The sequence below is a fragment of the Balearica regulorum genome, chromosome 7, assembly GCF_011004875.1.
Source record: "Balearica regulorum gibbericeps isolate bBalReg1 chromosome 7, bBalReg1.pri, whole genome shotgun sequence".
In the NCBI taxonomy this organism is placed as follows: Eukaryota; Metazoa; Chordata; class Aves; order Gruiformes; family Gruidae; genus Balearica; species Balearica regulorum.
In genome coordinates, this window is record NC_046190.1 from 9,427,517 (window position 1) to 9,449,155 (window position 21,639).

At 38.8% G+C, this 21,639-nt stretch overlaps 1 protein-coding gene across 7 annotated transcripts in view; it reads left to right on the plus strand.

The window, feature by feature from the left end:
- The window catches only part of ABLIM1 (actin binding LIM protein 1), a 217,852-nt gene that overhangs the window by 169,912 nt on the left and 26,301 nt on the right, over positions 1-21,639 (plus strand). For 6 of the 7 annotated variants that reach the window (XM_075757837.1, XM_075757834.1, XM_075757832.1 and 3 more), the window contains exons 9-13: positions 630-692; positions 7,272-7,349; positions 9,178-9,333; positions 14,135-14,170; positions 15,463-15,592. In XM_075757837.1, coding sequence (XP_075613952.1) covers positions 630-692; positions 7,272-7,349; positions 9,178-9,333; positions 14,135-14,170; positions 15,463-15,592 — 463 coding nt within the window. The remainder of the gene's footprint in view (positions 1-629; positions 693-7,271; positions 7,350-9,177; positions 9,334-14,134; positions 14,171-15,462; positions 15,593-21,639) is intronic. The other variant, XM_075757835.1, reaches the window with a different exon arrangement.

Below are 21,639 nucleotides of genomic sequence, written 5' to 3' on the forward strand. Positions count from 1 at the left end.
ACTTTGATTGACTTTCGGTTTCTTATGACATACGTTTAGACCTGATGTGAGAATTGGAATCTGGTTTGTGACTTGACAGATATATGATACAGCCACTTTCAGGGTCAGGCCTAGATTTTCTGGTGGTTCTGCAAAAAGCCAGTGACATGGACTCTCTGTTCTGCTGGGTTTCCTTTCCCTATAGAGCAAAACAGAACAAAAAGCCCTTTTATCATTGAAGTCACTTCAGAAGTTTTCAGCAAGTTCTGTTTTCTCTTGGTAACTGAATTGTGATATAAACTAATCAGCATTCTGGCTGGTTAAGATCTGAGAAGGGAGTTCATAAAAACAATGGTTGCTTTAGATCTTCCCCCCACTGGATATTTGTGGAGGTTTACAAAGCCAAAACAAGCAGAAAATCAAGGAACCGTATGTATATTACAAAAATGTACATTGTTTAGGGGTTTTTTTTAGAACTGTCTGGCTGTTTGTGATTCTGCAGGGATCAGTAAGTAACGTATGTATTATAACGCACAGATTATTATCTAGCAAGTAGATATTGGTTACTTGATTGAAAAAAGATCTTAACCACTGAGCTGGGGAAACTGCTTTCCTTTTCACTCATTTTTCCCTTTTGTGTTTCATGACAGCATTCCTCATCTGAGTTCTTTTATCCAAAGAGTCTGGTTCTGCGCAGGCCACGCTCTGCAGAGGTTTGCTGTTGTGTTTTCATAGTGTTGATAATGGTCTTCTTTACTGAGAAGATTCTTCATTATTGTCATTCGCTGTGCTTGCTACTACTACTGCCACACAGCTTTCCTGCTCTCACTTGCCACCATGGGCACTGACGCTGTATTTTGCATCATGTGGTGCAGTGTTGTTTGTTAATTCTCACATTCTTTATTTAATAAAATGCTTAAAATTGATTTGGTTTAGATTCAGATGAGATTTTTGGGGTTGCAGTATTGTTCTTCCAGTGTTGCAGAAAGTTTTTCTTCTAAAACAAATAAATTAGAGTGCAAATATGAAGCAAATGAAAATGGTGGAAAGCAACTGACTTTAAAGCGATGGTTAAAAAGAAATAGTTTTTCATGAACAATGACTCCTGCTTTTTAGAAAAAAAAAACCCCTCATCCATTGATTCAGTTCCTTTTTTATATGTGTTGACCAACTACTCATAGTTGAGAAAATATTTACGAAATTCCAGGTTTGGACATGTTCTATGTGCTACCTGAGAGCATTTGCCTCTCTAATCTGCGGCACATCCATGTCCGAGTTGGGAGGTCCTCCCTGTCCTCTTGATTCTGGACTACCTTTCTACTTTCAGACTTCTTGAGTTTGCTTTGCACCTCCAAACACCGCCCACTTCCCTTTCTTCTCCTTCAGGGCAGTGCTTATTTATTAGTTGTGTCTGCTGTGGGGGAACATGTGACTGTGCTGCATGCAGGCACACCCCAGGTAGCTTTCACCTGATAACAAAGGATGAATGTACTAGTACAGACAGGCTAGTGGTGGGCAGACAGGCTGATAAAGTCCATGCCACTGGATTTCCGTTGTGTCTGCTTGAGCTGCCCTCACATCTCTCATTGCAAAGCAGACATAGTCACATTATCAGCAAGGGCAGGATATTTGTGTTAGGAGCAGCGCAGGATAGTGTTACATGGTTGAATGCAATGCTGTGATTCAGTGGGAGTTAATGCAAGCCTTGTGCCTTTTGTCCTGCACAGTTCTTTTGTCAGTTAAGTGAGGATCTTGCAATGCATTAACCACTCTTGAACGCCACTCTCTCTGTTAGCTGCAGAAATACATATCAAGAAAATACAGCTATAAAGATGTGTTGTCAGTATTCCTAAGGAGGGCAGTGTCTCTGCAGTCCTAGGCTTTATGGGATCAAATGTTGGAGTCTGAAAACAGCAAACTGTGGGACGGTTTCACTCATCTTTTAGGCCAGTGTAGTGGCTTTTTGCATTCAGCTTAGCATGCACGATTCTGAGTTTCTGGTGCTGAAGTCCAGGAGCTTAGGATTAAAAAACCAAATCCTATCCAATGTATTAGTAAAATATGCAAGGCAAAATAGGAGCAGCCCGTGTCAAACTGCATATATGCTCTCTTTCTTGCTTTGTAGACTGTGTAGGATACAAATAGCTTAGAGTCAGATGAATATCCTCTTGTGTAAATTTGTTCAGTATTAAATTCTGTTTAGATTTACATGTGAATTATACAAAGCGTAATTCAAGGCAGATTTTGGCTTCAAATGTTCTTCTGCAGAGTAGACACAAAGGTACTATCACAGCTGTTGTGATAAAGATGGGCCAAAGGCTTGAACCTACATGAAAATGGTAGATTGAAAACTGTAGAATGAAATCCTGTGAATTCTCAGAGAAGTTTGCTGTTGAATTCAGTATGTTCTGGACTTCCTAGTTGATTTTCTTCTGCTTTCCACTTAACTTCCTCTTGGTGAAGGCTACATTTGCATGAGTAGTGTTGTAAAAGTTTGGTAGCAGTGTGCCTTCAATGTGCTGAAAATTCATTCCCTTCTCTGGCCTTTCTGTCTAGAAAGGAAAGAAAAATTGGTTGTAACCTATTAATATGTGTGTCTGCATGATTTTGAACTTAACCTGTTCACTAGTTTTGTCTTGATGCATACATAGTGTAGATTTTTTAGGCAGAGAACTAACAAATGCATGCATTTGAAGGAAACACTCTTGTATGAGAGGGGTACAGTTAAACTAGCAGACAGGCACGATGAGTGCTGTCACACTAAGGTGCTTTATTTGCCTTGTACACAGATGCTGAAAATTACTGAAATCCATAGGAAGCCTGTGTTTAATGAACCCTGGTTCCAAGTCCTAAATAACTGTAAAACCTTGCAGGTAGTCAGAGTAGCAAGTGTTGTACTGAGAAAGCCAAATTCCTTGCTATTGCAAAATTCTGTCTGTATAGTAGAATAAATTACATCCTAATCTATTAGTTTATTTATAAACATGCTTCACTTAAAGTAGCTTCTGAGGTTTAGAGAATTTGCTTAAGCTGTAATGTTAAATGTTGTTAAGAGAAAACATATTCATTCCTCTGCAGCTATTATCACCGCCTTGCATAATGAACTCTATCAAAAAACTAAGGCAGGTACTGTAAAAAATGCTGATGATGCCTTTGTTAAACAACAGTGCATCTATTTGGCCAGATGTTCTTGGGATCAGTTTTGATCTGGTTGCCTGAACTTGTAAGTTTTTATAGAGCATGATTCTGAACATCTGTACTTGAGAAAGTCAGAGCCACCACATTGTAGCAGCATCTGGATGATGTGAATGGCTCTAGTATGGGGTTTGTTTTTTTTTTTTTAAAAGAAGTTATTTATTTAGATGATGTGCCATGCATGATGACATGACAGACTGAGGTAAATGCAGATTAACATCTTAAGCTTTGCAATCTATCATTAAAATAACAAGTTAATCAATTTTGGGGCGTATGCATGGGTGATATGATAATTGAACATTGAAATTCACAGTGAACCTAATAGGATGAGCATGATGGTGTTACCTCTGCCAGTCTGCAAATGAAATTGGTAAAGAACTTTTGCATTGAAGACAAATGCATGCAATGAAGAACAAAAACATAAAAATAAGTCCGTGATAAAGTGGGAAATACTGAGAGGTCTTGCAGATACTTTAGATGCTTTGTGATCTGGTTCTTTCCTTTGGCTCCTTTAATGACATGCATGAATTTCTATTGACTGAATTTCTACTGATTATTTTCATATACTTCATAGATTTCCTGTATCTGGTACAGACATTCTATGTTGATATATTTGCTACTGTTAACATCCCTTTGGGTGGAAGAGAAAAGAAAAAAACAGATGACTCTTCTACTCTCAGCAAATGTGGAGAAAGGCCATGCACCACAAGAAAAGAAAAAAAGATTAGCTGTAGTTCTTCATAAAAATTTGTTTTAAATTTCTCTGCACAAAGGTAGCATTATGAAAAGCTCTATTTGAATCCTACGAGAAGAATCATATGAAGAGTGTTCCAGATTTGTTTGTAGAAGTAAGGCAGCTTAACTTGTTTTGTTGTTGGGAGTGTACAACTATTGTGATGGAAGGAAATACCTCTAAATTAGTGCATTCATATTAAAGGATGTTTTCTCTGATTTCTTTACCTGTCATCTTCCAATAATGTGTGCAAGAGATGCTCACATGATATCTCCACTGAAGGTTAAAGGTTAAATCAGGGATAGCTGCTACTCCTGTTTCTCCTGTGCGCTGATCAGCTCTCCTCTAGGGTGAATTTATACCCCATTTCAGTTACATCAGTAGAGAACTTGACCTCCAGTGTGTCTCTTGCCACCTGTTTAAGATAGAAAGTCACAACAGTGGTACACAGGGTCAGGGATTCCCCACTGCTGATGAAGATGTAATGTGCAATCTAAAAGAGCCATACCCTGTCACAGATTTTCAGTCAGGAGCTGTTATAGGTCTGTTAGGAGACGAGCCAACCATAGCAGCTGAAAGTATGCCAGAGGAACAGCTTATATCAAGGAATCTTTAGTGTATATTTGTTAAGGCAAGCAGCACAAATGTTTTTAAATGCAATGTAATTGTCTTCAGGGGAAAGTGCAAAGCTGTGAAGGATTCCAGACCATATGGGAGCAGCAGAGTAGGAAATAGTTAGCCATCCGTGATGGAAACAGCCTGTGTAATTCAAAACAAGAAATAGGGCAAAGTGAGGCAGGGAGGGTGAGAGTAGAAGTCCTCCTTTTCATGCACTGTCTTCAGGGGTATGTCGTAAACTTAACCAAAATATAGGACTGGGAGTGAATAGAGGAGCCACAGAGTTCCAGGTCTGCTTGGATTAAGCTCCTCAGGAGAGGAACGGTGTGTGCTGAGGCAGTGGCTGGCAGGATGGCCTCCTGCCAAGGGAATGTGGAGCTTTGCAATAGAAAGAAGGTAAAATGAATGTGTGCAGGAAGAATTACAGAAAATAGAAAACTGGTTTTAAAGGGTGTCACGTCTGGCTCATGGCTGTGTTAATGGGATGGTAACGAGGAACTTGGAGCAGAAAGACAGTGAGGAAATGAGGAACAGGCACTACAACTAGCTGGTCCAATCTGACAACTGCTCCTTTACTCCAGGGTTAAGATCACCTAAGAAGGTTGTTAGCAGGATGTGGCTGAAACTATCTTCTTAAGGTGTCTAACTTTAATAAATTCACTGAAGTGATAAATACAAGTGAATTTTCCTTTGCTGAGAAGATTTTTAGCAGTGACACTAAGAGGTGAGGCTAAGGAGATGGCCCGAGGGCTGAGAATGTCTTCTTTTCTGGAGTGATTATAACAGATCCAGAGCGCTGCCAGGTGGGAAGAAGCTGTAACTGCCTCTAATGCTTGTTTTCCTACAACAGGGAGAATTGAGCAGACAAAGCTCTTAAAGTATGTTTGCCAAAAGCCAGAGACACCCCTAACAGTACCTCAACTACTTAATACTGTTCTCTGTGTTGTAATGAAAACAATTGTTTTCCATAGCAACTGTAGCAACATGTTACGTGTGTCTCCACTCAGACAGTGGTGTGAAATGGCAGAATGGAAAGGGGGAATAAAGTGTTTCTCAACAGCAGCCAGATTTTCCAGCTTAATTCTTGTAACATTTCCATGAAACAAGTGGTTGTTGTTGGGTTTTTTTGCTTTGATTGCATCACGGAAGGAGCTGGAGGGCAACTGAGAAATTTCTGTTCTATTTTGGGATGTAGGAATTTGCAACTAGAGAGAAAAGGAAAGACAGACATAAAGGTGCAGCTGAGAAAGTCTTCTCAGACACGCTGTGGAAGAGGATTTGTGGCAGTGTCAGTCCACGGCCACATCTGCTCTCTGTTTGATCTGCATCTTCGTGGGTTTTGGTGGAACATGTTCAAAGCCTTTATTCCTCTGACCCTCCCTGAATGTTGTGATTTCATTTCCACTAATGAAGTCAGAGAAAGCCTGCTGTATGATCCATGACTAGTCTTCAGCAGTTTTTATGTGGATGGTTGCAATAGCTTTTCTGGCTATGAAATAAAAGGTAGAAAAACTCTGAAGTCTGTTGAAGGATCCTTTCAGGAAATGTATGCTGAGAGATAAGAAAGGTCCAGTAGCCTTGTTGTGTTCGCTCCAGGTATTTCCTAAGAAAAATCAGTAAGCCAGGCTGTCAAGCCTTGTTTCTCTTCAGTGTGTACGTGGAGGTCCCTTAGTTGCATGTCACAAGCTGACAAGGTAAGGACTATTTACCGAGATTCAATTTTCAGTGACTTTGAAGTATCCCACTGCCCTAGTGTCATCAGAGTCATCTGCTGATGCATTGCTTTGTGATGGGATTTGGTTCTTTGCAGTCAGTTAGGGAGCAAAAATTGTTCATGGTTTCTCAGTTGCGAGTAGGACTCATTGACTGCCTTTGTGTGTCTGCTGCATGCCAAATTTAGGAGTAGTTGCCACAATAGCCTAGGTGACTTTTGATCAAATAGATGTTTTTCAAATTCATCAAGTTTTCAGGATCCCCAAATCTCAGTGATAAGTTTGTCTTCTTTCACAAAACTTCCTTCAGGGAATCAGTGTCTGTTTAGTCCTGATGAAGTGTTGGAGAATCTGCTAAATGTGTAACTGCACTCACTCTGTAGGGGTTCTCATGAATTTCAGTTTGCAGGGCATTGTCCTTAAACATCAGGGCTTTTGCAGTATGGGGAATAATGAAATTTCAATCAACAGTTTAGCTTTCATATTGCATCTAAATTGTGCCGCAGATGTAGGGAGCAGCTCCAAGCCAAGGATTTCTGGCCCTTCTACTTAGAAGGGCTGAATTCAGTTCTATATTCATAATGGAAATCCAGTGATGGAACATCTGGAAAGTGATAATGTGTGTGCTGTGCTCCTCTCAACAGTTTTGTCTGCTGAACTGCTGATACCTCTAGCTGTTTGTGAATTAACGTTTTGATAAAATGACCAGCAGGACTATCGTGGATGGGACGTTGTATGGCTCCTTGCAGTGTCTCTGGCAGCTGTTTGGTTTTGTTCATTATTGTTGTCAGTCTTCTACATTGTATGAATTAGAAAACCTCCTTCCCCTTTCACAACACTCCTTCCCCTACAAAAAAAAAAAAGCCCACCTGCCTGGCAAGATTGTGAAATTTGCCAGAATGCTTGCATTTGTGTTGACATTTTTTCCTAAAATCAGTTAATTTCAAGATGTATACAGATTTCTCCACTTAAAACCAAAATTACCAGTGTGAATGGCTTCAGGTTGCTCTGAAAAGTTACTTTTTGTTTTTCAGCCTACAAGAACGTCATCAGAAAGCATTTATTCCAGACCAGGTTCCAGTATACCTGGCTCTCCAGGCCACACTATCTATGTAAGTATTCCCTCTGATGAATAAGCTGCCGATCCCTTGCTTGCACATGAAATACTCCATGCTGAAATAAATCACTTTTATACTGATGCTAGTGCTGTCATTGTAGTGGTTAAATTGTTAAAGTTCTCACCACGACAGACACGGGGTTTATAACTACAGAATTTCAAGAGCAGGGCAGGCCTTTTCCATATCGCGTTTCCCTTAGAAAGATACAGTCTATCTCTTGAAGTCATTTGGTGATGTGAAGAGGGACAGAGGGCAGGCAGGTCGTTTGGCTTTGTTAGGGGTTATGTGAGGAGATCCGTGCACCTCGATACGCTGTTCTTGGGAGGTCTGCTCTCTGCAGACGTGAGTATGAGGGTCAGCCGGGCTGAAAAATGTTCACACTGCAGATATCAAAACACAGAGCATGTCCTGGAGAACTGCCATTCTACTGGGAGTATCAACTTCATAAGCTGTAGCTTATGAAACTTAACTGCTGCGTAACAGCACAGTCTGTAGGGCAACGTGGTGGCCTAGACCAGGGTCTACAGAAATATCAATGGTAATTTATATTTGATTAAGAATATCCAGACAGATTTGCAGCTTATTAAACAGACTGTGGCAAAATTATTACAGAAATAACACACGTTACCTATGTATTTTAAGGGTTAAATTGGCTTATGTTATTTTGCTGTATCCGGTAAGTCAAAACTAAACAGATTGGAGGCTATTTTTAGAAAGTGAACTATTTCAAACCTTACTTCTCTATCAAAAACTGTTTTGTATTGTTTCTAATTTTCAGCATTGCTTAAAAACCACCAAGACCAGTGGTTGTTAGGAAAGCTTGGGAAGGCAAATGCACTTAAGTCTGAAAATATTAGGTGCTAGTACTCGGGAAGAATGGAACTGAATGTGACTAGGAACACATCAGCCTCATTTCCTTGTGCAGCCTACTATGAATAAATAAAATATCTAGTAGAAGAGTTGAAAATCAGTTTGAATATTCTCTTTCAGTTTTAGTCATCAAATGTATTTCTGTAAGGTACGTAAAAATATATGATGATTTTTTAACAAGTCTTCTTTTAAGTAAGGAAAGGTATTAGCTATCTAAACTATATGTAAGACCTCTTTCTCCTTCCTTCTGGTGGGTTCAGCTGTCTTTGGAACTGATTTCCTACTTCCATTTTTTTAACTAGTTAAGAGCTCCTTGCAGTTTTAGTTGAAAAATAGTCAATGGTAGTACTATGTAGTATGCAGTTAGTAAGCAACATATGCCTTAGTCAGAAGCATTGAATGATGCGTGCAGTATAGTAATTTCAGTTGGAAGCTTCGATACACAGTCCTGACAAATGGTCCTGCTTGCCTCTTTATTTCCTTGTAATAAGTTGTATTTCCTCTCGTGTGCAGTTATTAGTTGCCTTTCTGTCTGTGGTCTTCTGCATGGAATCCTCTCATAATCTCTGTAATAAGTGAACTAAGTTGATGTTATCACACATTTTACATATGGGAAAACAAGAGCAGAAAGGTGAAAATACTTGCCTGAGGCCACAAAATTAATCACTTGCAGAGCTGAAGTTTCCAGGTCACTACTGCGGCTAAGAACCTTTTGTATTAGATCTATATATACCATGGTCTTTCTTTCCTAAACTGAAAATACTCTGTGTGCTTTTGCAGAGGAGGCCTACTGGAGAAGAACAAGAAGCAATCACTTCACATGTAAAGTGCCAAAAAAGGGTTTTCCATAGCGACAGTGTGACAACAAATACACAAAAATCATAAATTGTGTAAAATAGAAATTACCGGTGCATTTGTGTAAGTTAATTTATCTTCTGTCTTTGACCTTCAGGCAAAAGTAGACAATGAGATCCTTGATTACAAGGATTTAGCAGCCATTCCCAAAGTCAAGGCCATTTATGACATTGAACGTCCAGACCTAATTACTTATGAGCCATTCTACACTTCCGCCTACGAGGACAGACAGGAGAGACAGAGTCTTGGAGAGGTAATGAACCCACAAGCAACCCATTCTGCTATAAGCTTTATTCAAAGCCTGCTTCGCTTCTACCCTCTTTCAAAACAGTTTCTAATTGACACTCCTGGTATTGTTGCTGCTGCTGTTCAAAGTGCTTTTTGTCTGTTTGATCTGGGTTTAATCATGATGAGGCCTCATGTGCAAAACTGCGCAACTAAACACACAATTAAACACCTACATTGACACCAGCCACTGGCAGAGGAATAGGAGGGGGGAGATTTGCAGCCTGTCTGCATGTGCATGCTCGTAACTCAGATGGATATCTTTGTCTTCGGGTACGGCAAAGTCCAGAATGTGAGGCAAATCCAACCTGGTGCTGTGCTGTAGAGCACTGGTATTGACAACAGAATGTGAGGAATAGCGTGATGTTCTGTAGCAGGAAAAGGAGTAAGAGCAGCGGGATGCTTTCTCTCACACATATTGAAGGGAAATGTATTTCCAGAGCACTTTGCCAGACATACTGGATAAAATCTGAATGAGGTCAGGATGAAGGGCGCTTCCACCTGGGAAAGCAGGCTAGTTGCAGTATGGAAATAGCTGCCTCACATTTACACTGCTGACATTTAGTAAGGATTCTTGTATCCTGCAGTGATAGGAAAAAACATCTAATTTATTCTTTTAAATTTGGTTTTAAAGATATCTTCCAGGTTGTAGGGTCTCCCACTTTTCTCTGGTGAACTTCCATAGCTGCAATTACTATTTATATGGTTCCAGTGCAGATCATGAAGCAGATTTTCTCATGTAATGCCATCTGACTTGCAGAATGCATATTTAAATGGAGATAGAAATGGATTTACTTCCTTGCAATCTCAGTGACTTTACTGACTGTAACTGAATTGAATATGAAGATGAGCTGAGGAAAAGCCAAGTACTGTGAATCATTCAGGCACCAGTGGTCTGAAGATGCCCAGATCAGCGCCTCATAATCTGCTCTCTTAGCAACAGATCAGAGCTGCCTCAGTTTTTCTACTCTGTTCTTTAATGTTTTGTAGGATTAGTCTTTTAAATTATAACATGACTTGAAAATTCAGGAGACTGTTCAGCTCTGGAATAAGATAAGAGATTAACAAGTCAGAATATTACAGAATTTCCCCCCTCAAATTTATGTTGGTAGTGAATCCAGCTGACATCTGGTTCAAAACCACTGTGAGATGCATTGGTGACTTCTGACCAGTTCCAACAGGCCCGACCCATTCCACAAAACCCTCTACAAACACAAGTCTCTTGTTAGGCACAGAGGAGGAGCTAACCTCACCCAAAGAAGGTGAACTATTTGTTAATCCCTAAGGGGAAGCTTCACACTGACAAAGCAGTTTGTTGGAACCTGATAAAGCAGTATGGTGGAAGCTGTCTGCCGTTATGCTTGTTCTGGGGATAAACAAAAGCCTTTGGGGTTTTCTTACCCCGTATTTTCACCAGCATGAAATCCAACTAATTTCTGGTGACTACAGAAATTTGTTCTGGAAACAGAAGGGCTTTCACCTTCTTTTCAGAGGATCTGGATTTTCCACCCAATGCTGCTGCTGACTTCCGTCACCTTGGGCAAGTTATCTCACCTCTTTGTATCTGTTTCTCGTCCCTTCCCTTGCCCTAATGAGAACACAAGCCCATCGAGGTGGAGTGATCTCTTACTTTGTGTTTGTGTTGTGGTAATCAAGTGATACCTCAATCTCGGTACATCATACATCAGTCACCATCATCTTTAAAAAGCAAAGGAGGTGACGTGTTTAGTCATGGCAGGGATTTGCAAACTATGAGTGATTTAACCTGCATTCTCTTTGCAAAGTGTGTGTATGTGGTAGTGTTAAATAAAAGGGGTCCCTGAGTTAAAGCTTGTACACTAGAAATGCCCTTCACCATGATTTTAAAAAAGAAAAACAAGGGAAAAAAAACCACACCAAACTAAGCTAAGAAAGATTTCTGGGTATACCAGGGAGATGTGCAAGAGCTACCAAAGTTAATCCAGTAGTGGAGACAAACCTTAATTACAGGGAATGGGCTACAAGAAAATTATATGCTTTAGCCATAGAAAGTGAGAAAAGATAGCATGAAACTTTCTTCTTTATTGCAATGGAAGGGAAATACTTTGAAAAGTTTCTCACTCTTAATCTCTCTTGTTCATTTAAATCCCAATCTTGTTTTTCTGGAAGTCTGTGATGAAAAACGTTATCACGTAGCACCATCTAGCGGGACAAGGCATTTTGGTTACAAATCCGCCAGCAGTTAGTGGGGAAGAGAAAGGGAGCTCATGGTGGTTTAGCTTCTAATATAAAAGAGATTAAGAGATATGAAATGAGATCGTAAATACATTTTCTGCTACTTAGCCCCTTCGTGATAACGTTTCCAGAAACTGGCAGTTACTCAGGTTCTTCACGTCCTATAATTTCTGCCCTGCTAGCAGCAAACTGATTAGCACTGAAATCAAGTCTTTTCTCAGCTCCGACTTTTGCTGCATAAACATTGAGAGAAGCAGCATTTTACCTGCATGTCCTTTGTTTCTAGTATTCTGTCTGTTGAAAGCAGTGAATGTCTGTAACAACTTTCAGTAAACAAGATGTCATAAAATGAGAAAAGTATTTTTCCTAATGTGATAGTTGCTTCAAAATGGAGCAGGCATCTTACCGGGTAGTTCAATAAAAAGACAGTTAAAATGAGGTCGGTGCAGAATGCTGGAACGTGTGTTATGAAATGACACCTGTAAAAGTTTGCACGACTTTCCCAGAGCACAAAATGACCTGTACGACTTTAGGTATTGGAGGAGCCCCTTAGATCTCAAAGTGATAGATCCTTGAGCCTGTTGCAGTGAGCAGCAGTTTTAGTGTAAACTTTGTAAGAACAGGCTTTCTGTCTAGACTTTTTCCTTTTCTTTTTAATCTGAAGTCATTGCTCTGTATTTCCACTAGCTTACTATTCTAGTACTGAACTGTTTTTTCTCAGTCAACTGCACAGTGTATTTCTAACTGACTAGTGTAAAGACTTCTGTGATATACCAGATTTTAAAAGACCTTATAAACCCTGAAGAACCAAGCATTCCTTGGCAGACTCAAGAGTTTGAGATATGGCAGTTCAACTGTGCACGATAAAACAGTAAGTGGGCTGCAAAGTGTGGTTCCATTTCCCAAAAAGCAGCGAGATGATGTCAGATAGTGGTGCAGTAAAAATAGATAAAAGGTTTTTCATGGATTCGGCACAGTACTTTCTGGAATGCCTTCCCAGTCTTAGATTCCTGTGACTACCTTTTACAGTAGTCATTATCTTAGCATCTAGGCAACCACAGCAGATTATGAAAATTTGTTTATTTACAAGAACACATAAATTACTAGTAGAAAAATGTGGGAGTGCACATCACAACATGTGCTTTTTCCATTCATATTGAAAGATTTAGATTAGATCTCAGTTTTTGTGGAGAATGATGCTACAAAGCACTGTGTATGATATGTTTCATGTAGACCAAAGTGTTTATAGCTGCTGCTGTTAGATCTATAATGAAATGGTGGTTTGCTGTATAGAACTTGTGCATTTATAAGGATTAGGAAAACAAGAATGTAAAAGACATTCAAGGCTTTGATGGGAAGTGACGAAAGCAGTCTTTAAAAAGCTTTATGGAAACTTGCTGAAAAGAAGGTGTTCTGTACCCAAATAAAAAATGTCACTCCTTTGTTTGGATACTTCGCATTCACAGTGTCACCAGCTCCATGAGAGGTAATGGTCTCTCAATGCAAAAGGTGTAGCTGGATATTTATTACCAGAAATTCTGCATACATTTTACACTACTGCTGTTGTACATTATTGTAATAGACCAGAATTAGCAAGTTTGCTTCTGAGACATTATCTCAATAACTTTTTCATTCTATAATAATTGTGGTCTTATTTAAAAGCATAATCTCTTGCCCAGTTTATTATGGCAATTAAATAATATTGAAGTTTGATGCATGAAGAAAATAATTAAATCCCAGTCTTCCAGCTTCAAATTGTCTTGTGATTAAAGGGCAGGTAACTGGTAATTATACACAGCCTTTATTCTTGTTCATACCATCAACGTATGCCTAATCCTGTGTTTCATTTCTAAAGGTATTTTTTGCCTCAATTTCCCTATCTCTATCATAGAAACTTTTCATAATATTGTGCATATCTCTGCCCACCAGCCTTTGCACAGTTCTTTCAATACACGTTTGTCATTCCTGTCTGTTTTCCTTACGTAACCATGGAAGAACACAGAGATTTAAAGGAGATCATATCAAAGAAGTGTTGATGACAACTACATTCCTGTTTGCATGGGTATGAAATGTAAGGCCTTGGGGAGAAGCACATTTTTGCCAGAGTATGTGTGCTAGAAGAAAAACATCCTGGAAGTTATTCTATCTTTCTGATTTTCCATGCAAAGCTCTGAGTTAAGATTGTTTACTTTTGATTTCCACTGTAAAGATTTCTTCATAACAGGCATGGTTATTACATTAATAAACCTTTCTGATGTTGATCTTTACAGCTATGTTTTAATTACCACAATGATTAGGTGGCTGTGAGATGATGTTGCATGATGTTTGACTGAATTAATCATGCTTATAAAGATTCTCCCAGAAACTTTAATTGCTTCAATGATTTATGGACCAGTTCCTGAGCAATGGGGAAAAAGCAAGTTCCAGTGCTGCGACGGCCTCAGTAATTTCTGCATTGCCATATATCTATGTATCTGCAGCAATGGTTAGATTGCTATTTTCTGGCCCAGCACATGCAGTGATGTTTTGGTAACCTTATTTTTATGTCTTTGCAGTCTCCAAGGACATTATCACCTACGCCTTCTGCAGAAGTAAGTTTGATGGAACCTTTGGGCACAGTATCTTACTGTAATTAGAATTATTCACTTCAGCAAATGCAGGTGTTGATTTTGCTGTCAGTCTGATCTGTCTCTGTTTGCCACACATAGACATATTTTCTGGATATTGAAACTTAACAAAAATTAACTCTAAAAAGAAAACATTAAGTTCTTACTGACAGATTGTACAAAAACTGAAGCTACCGCTCCTACCTGTTTGTTGTCTATAAAGCAGAGTCATTTCTCCAGTAGAGGTCACTTCCAGTACATTCATCCTTCTTGTGGCACAGGTGGACTCCAATCTCAGGAGGTGGATGATTTACATGAGCTAAAATGTTGCTCTGAGCATCTAAATGTAGTAGCCATGTCTGCTACTAGAACATTTGCAGTTTTTTGTTGAAGAAAACATAACTATGGTTTGGTTTGGTTTTTCCTGGGAGTTAATTTGAACATCACAATAACATGAAACATTTGGGAAGTCATTTGTCAGGATACAACAGATGCCATTGCAGAAGTATTATCATTTTGGGTCTGGGGAGTGTTGTTTATTTGCAATGTAGAAGTTCTAGTGATTGCTACACGTTAAAAAAATTTACTATAAAATTCCTTGTAAATCTTCATGCGTTAACATCAGTCCTGTCCCTTTGGTCCTGGCTTGGTTTGCTTTGTGGGGTTTTTGGGGTGGGTGAGTTTGTTTTGAGGGGGGTTTTTGTGGATTTTTTTAATTGGCGCTTTTTTTCTCCCAGGAAACTAAGTAAATTGAATTATATACAAGAAAGTGTCATGTTTTTAGATACAAAGAGAATCTAATTTTGATACTAAATACCTTTTGATGTAGCTAGTCAAGACCCATGGTAAATTAAGCCACAAAGAGCTCTGTGCTGCAGCTATTGAACTCTTGCTGATCTCCAAGTCAGCTAGCTGAAGACTAGCTCATATGTCTTGTGCAGTACGCTGCATACTCTGAATGTACAGACATACTCTGAATGCAGCTTCCCTTATGGAGTCACAGGAATGTGGGCAAATCTAGGATTATATAGAATTTAATAGAAATTACAGGTGGAGTTGGAACCTTCCAAGACTGAACTCTGACCCAGACTATAAAAATGGATTGGAGTCTTTGGAACAGATCATTAGAGAACAGTAAAAATGAAGTAGGTGGAGAGCTTAAGGGATATTGTTATTTCAGTAGCTTCTGCTGATGTCTTCAGATCCATGAAAGTTAAGTGCTGCTAAAAATGTGTAATGTGCATTTACATTTATTAGTGAATGCTTCTGTTCTGCAGGGTTATCAAGATGTTCGGGATCGCATGATTCACAGGTCTACTAGTCAGGGCTCCATTAATTCTCCTGTGTACAGTCGTCATAGCTACACACCCACCATGTCACGTTCACCTCAGCATTTCCACAGACCTGGTAAGGGCAACTGCATTAGAAGTATATGTAAAACTATTCTTTCTTTATTATGTCACTTAGTGGCTCAGCAAAGCACTTGTTTCTCTTAGCAGTGAAAATTCAGGATTGAAAAATTGTTGCATATTTTAATATCTCATTTTCTACTTTTTTTTTTTTGGTCTTGATTGATGTAGTGTTTTGCATTAGGCTGATGAGTATTTCTTACATCGTAAATATGGATCTTCTGGTTTTGTTTCTGATGATTAATTATTTTTTAAAACTGTGTGTGTTTCTGAAAGCAAGAAAAAATTTGCAGCAGTGAATCACAAACTTCATTCTGGAATTTTGGAAAAGTATCATATATTGGAAACGAAAGTTATGGCTTGACTGTATGGAAGTCAGTGATGTAGGATTCCTTCCTCCTAAAACCCAATTCATTTAAAGCTTGGTGCAGCCATGGAGTCTCAGATTCAGCAGCAAAACCCTGAGATACTCCAAATTGCTAGTCATTTTTAAAGCATTCACAAGGTAGATTTCTTAAAGCTGTAGGCAGTTGCCTGGGAATATTTAAAAAAACCACAAACTTCCATTTACTGGTTTAGCAGTGACGTACAAGTTCTATGTACAATATCAGGTTCCCAGTGCATTCAAAATTACTGCTTGTGTATATAAAAGCAAGATATGAAAATGAACTGTTCATCCACACCCAAACTGCATAAAAAATTTATCTCTAAATGCTATTCATTGAAGACTTTTCAAGACTGATTTTATTGTTTATGGTAATGAATTAAGTCTTTGTGATCTGTTTTTAAATTAAGTGATAAAATCGTGCAGTTCCATCTTCCTTGGTGATTACAGCTGAACAGTTGGGATGCCAAAAGCCCATATACAACAAGAGCTACATTTTTAAAATTAAAGATTTATAATAGAGCCACCAGTGTGGAACTTGAACGCTGTAGCCATTTCCTAGTGGGGGTGGGCTGAAAGCAGCTAATTGTATCTGTCAGTGAATGCCTTATTTAAGGGACCTAGGGGGGGTGGGACAGAAGCAAATTGTGTCTGATGCTTAGTGCTGAAAACATGACTCTGTTTTAAGATGATGTTACAACTGAAACCGAAAGAGACTTAAAAGCGTGAAAAAGCTGCAAACTTCTGCCTCTTGATTCTGGCAATTCTGAGGGGATTTTTCCATTTGTCTCAGTTGTATCAGGGATATGAACAAATCCAGGCTCTATTCCAGACTTTAGTGTGATTGAGTTTTACTGTCTGCGTTCAGTCAAGGACCTTCCCCAGAAGCAGTCTCTGTTTATGTAACTCTTGTGATGGCCAGATGGGCTCAAGCCAGAGCTTGGATCCATATGTAAAAATCTTCAAAAGTTTGCAGCCTGAGGCCTTTACTGAGAAGATAGTTGTTCAAACTTAGCTCTGTTCAGATGATCTCATCTTTGGCTCACCTGTTTCTGTTTCTCATATGACACAGAAGTAATTCTGTAGAATTTATCATTTTGATCTTTGCTACCCTGCTTTTGGGTAATTGTTAATGCTACTTTATAATTTTCCTACAGTAATTATTTGTATTGAAAAATAGCACATCTCTATTTACCATTTTTCTCCTAATGGCACTTCTTATCATCATGTTATTTGCAAGAATAATTTCTCTCTGAATAAACCCCGTGACCCCAGATAACTTCTCTTTGGCTCCCAGCTAGCCCTTGAGAGAGAAGTGAACCAGTGTGTTGACGTTGTCAGCATAAGGTTCTTCAAAAATTTGAGTGCTACAAGTTTTGAAAAAGTTTGCAGCCTTTTCCTCCCGCAGTGTCCTAGCTGATGTTGGCAGCATTTTTTAAATGTCTTAAAACAGTAGAAGGCAGCTTACACGTCTCTTGACTGACATTTTTTGGTCAGGTACTTTTCAAAACAGCTTCTTCCTTAACTAATTGATCGTCAATGTCTGATGTTTGCATGGTGGTAGCGGGCTACTTTTAAGTAACAAGGCATAGATCAGAAGCTCGTTAAGCGAATAAATGTTATGCTAAATTAGTGCTGCAGTTCAAATCTGAGCCTCTCTTCTAATACTTCCTGTAATTTTGTCTAACATTTATGAACCCTTTGGTATGTCTTTAACCTTTTTTTTTTCTCCTTCCTTCTTTTCAGAATCCTAATTGTTCAATGCCTTTTTTTTTCTTCCTTTGAAGCCTCCTTCCCTGCCTTTCTCTTATTGTTTTTCTTTGTTTTCATTTTGTTCTGCCCCCCGATTCCCTGCTGCCGCAGAGCTGCTCTCTACTGGTGTGCAGCGGTTGTCATACCTGCGCACTAGCAGTCTCAGCTCCACTCACCATGACTCCCGCCCCAACTCCCCCTTCCGACATCACTTCATCCCCCATGTCAAAGGTAAGGCGCCAGGCATCCCCAGGGAGCACCCTCCAGGCTGGAGATTTATTAGCATTCTGTCAAAGCTAATAAGGTGTATCTCCGTAAGGTTGTCATTGGCTGTATAGCTGCGCATGCCTCGAAATGTGCCGTTACACTTAAAACAATGTTAGAATAGACATAATGTCCTTTTTTCGGAGGAAATATGTCATTTCTAAGGGCCCTAGTTGAAGAGTCACCAAGTAATTACCTGTTAGAAATACACTGGAAAGCATTATCATTTACTGTTTACAACCTATACATGCCTAATTTAGCTTCTTTCTAAAGCAGTACATAACAATCACTACAGCAGTTAGCACATCAAATTTAATTCTAATTTCCACATTCTTAAAACAAGCATTTAAAAATTGACTACAAATATTGCCTGGATGAGAGCAAGGTGATCGAAAATATGGAGAAGAAAAAAAAAAAGATTCTGTAAAGATCAATGGCAACAAGGAAGTTAATAATTGTTAATCACTTTGGCAATAATTAGTGCCCAACAAAATAAAATTAAAATCTCTAGACCTCTCCTCAACTAGTGAGAATCAGCAGACTCTGCTGAAGCAGTAGAGTTGCAGGGTTTTACACTACCTGAGGATCTGGTCATTTCTCTTTTTTTTCAATCTGTTGTTGTCCATGGTTTGATTTGGGGGGAGGTTGTTCTTTCATTGTGTCCCTTCAAGGAACTCATTGAGCTCAATAAGCTTTTAGTTTTCTTTCTTGCTTTCTGTGAATGTGGTTTTACTTTTATTTCTATTGGAGCACTCTCTGGCTGTGCCATCTCTTCTGTTGGAGAAGGTCGTAGCTTATATCACCTACAAGAGCTCAAAAAGAGGGAGTTGTGTAAGTTGAACATAGATTCTATTCTGGCACCACTGATTAATATAGATAATCATAAACTGGAGATAATCAAAAACAGTTGCAAGGAAGTTGTTGCCATGAACTTTCAAGAAATGCTAATAGATCTCAATGTTACAGCTATTCAAGCATTCAGATCACCATTACTAATTTTACTCTTGCCTTTTCTTAGGTGATTTTAGTTAATGTGCACTTTCAACTTTCCTATTATGTCACTAATATTAAAAAAATAATCTTACTTCAAACTTAGAAGATTGGGACCCTTAAAAATAGATACACTGCTCATTTCAGCATGCAGTTAATTCATAATCCTTGCAATTTCAACATTTCTTTGCTGTAAGTCCAACTTAATGCTCACACTCTTTCAAGTGGCATTTTCATTCTTTTTCTGTTGAGAAAATAGCTTCTTCAACAGATAAATCAGAAGAACTATTGGAAATCCATGTCTATTGTTTTCAGATTTGAAAGAATTACATACCTAAACTACACGCCAGGTATCTCAGTTATCAGTACAAAAGGCCAAGTGGGATTTACTAGCACTGTAGACAAAGGGGTGGCTATGGTTCTTATCAGATATGTCACGTAAGACATTGTAAGCATCCATGATTTTCTGAAAATTTTACATTAGTCTTAGGCCTGGACAGGATTTATGTGTTGCAACTCAACAAAGCTCCTGAAAGGTCAAGTTCATATCGCTGTGACAGTGTACACCAGCTGAGGATGTGGTACGTTTGAGAAGGGGCAAGTAGCATGTTCCCATATCTTGTAATTCGTATGGCTGAATTGAAAGAGTAGTCTTTTACTATTTGGTTGAGAAAAAGAAGCACCTTCTTAAGGTGACCTGAGTTTTGTGCCTAGGTTAATGTGGAGGGAATAGCCCCATGGTTTTAATTTCTTTTTGTTCTTTTCCCCTTTGGAGGAAGGTGACTGCTTAACAAAAACCCAAAAACACACTTTTGTGTTTCCGTTGAACACTGCAAGATGAGTTCCCTCAGAGCATTGAGCCAAACTCAGACACTTATAAAATGGACACAGAGAAATTAATTTGAGGTATTTTTGGTAATGATCTGGAAGAAAACATGAAATAGCATTGCAGAGTTCCCTGATGGCATGCAGACTGGGAGAACAGTAGTCAATAAAGGACATGAGCAATAGTTTTCTCAGTGAACAGTGTAGCCAAACGTAAGCCATGCTTCTAAGTGATGTTGTCCATCTGTACATGCTGGGAAGAGCAGTGACTCTGATGAGGATTTGACTCTTGCAACAGATGTTAGGATGGATTAATAGAACAGCAGAAAGAGATGCTGCAGCTAAAAGAACTAAGTAGAGATGTTAGGTACTTGAGTAAGATCTACAGGGAATTGTTAAATCCACAGTCCCAGCACGATGGGTGACATAAGAAACACTGCAGAAGCTTCAGAGAAGGACCATGAAATAATTCAAATCTCATAGCAGAAAAGTTATGGCTGGTAATGTATTAGTACTATCAAATGGAAGGATTCGGTAGTGATTTGTTCAGTGTCTATGTACCTGTGTGGTAACAGAAGGTTATCCCATATAGCAGGCAAAGATACAATAAGATCCTATGTTACACTTAAATTAGATAAAAATCATCATTATTTCTCTGACTTGTTTAAGGTGAAGATAAGTAGCTATTGAAACAGCTTAGGAAAAGGTTTTGCCTTCCCATTACTACAAAATATTGAAAGGTACAAAAGGTCAAAAGGCCTGAAGAGCTTTGTAATTTTTCCAGCATGTTAAGTGATCAACGAAGTCTCACAAAACATTAGATGAACAAATGTTCATAATGTTCCCTAAGTCAGAGCAAGCTCCGGCTTGTCTTGTAAAGGGAATATGATGGAATATAGTTCTTAATCAGATATACTCTGAAAATACACGTAGTGTATATATGCATATAGGTACTAGTGCAAATGCACTTAAAGAAAGACAAGATGATAGGGACTGGTAATATTTTTGTTAAATAAACCTCTCTACTGTTACAACATGTAGTTGTAAGTGTTTTCATAGGAAGAGATAACATAGCTTGCCCAGTATATAATTCGAAGGGGTTGTGTCAAGGTTTGTTAACATTTGAGTAGTGTTGAGTGAAGTCCAGTTGTACTATTGTACGTCCTCTTTACTACTTCATGTTCATAAATAGATATTTTGCTATCAGCTGATGAGGTTGATCTCAATTTCCCACATGGTTCTTCATTTGTCCTCCGTGCATCCCATGTGTGTCCAAGTACCTCCTTTTTATATCTGTGCAGCAGAAAAGAGAGATTAGTCTGGCACTGGCTGCACGTAATGCAACTCCCTGATATTCTTATTCATAGGGGTTTAACTTGGGTAGTCTAGGTGTCTGTTTCCAAAGTTTAAAGAAATGCATTATTTTATCCTTGAGAGGAGCATTTTTATGTCAACTAGGGGATTCAACCCTTGTGACTATATCTGAATTGAGAACTATAGCACTGTAGGGGTTAGTTGGATGTGATAGGTATATTTGCAGTGATTCAAAGAAGCAGCATCGTATTTGTACTTGGTCAGCCTTCCTCAAAGCCCCTTGTACTTTTAGCAGGAAGATGAACTTGGTGTAAGTTTGTAAGAAAGATTTCATAAAGCTGTAATTTTGTTTTTTTCTTTTCTTTAGGTAAAGGAGCATATTTTTCAAACAGCATAATGAAAGTGGCATGTGACACATTACACCTGTGTTGTTTCAAGCCAGAAAAGTAGACGTTTAGACCAGTTTCAGTGTGTTTTCATGCAGCATAATGCTTAAACAGTGTAATGCTCAAGCC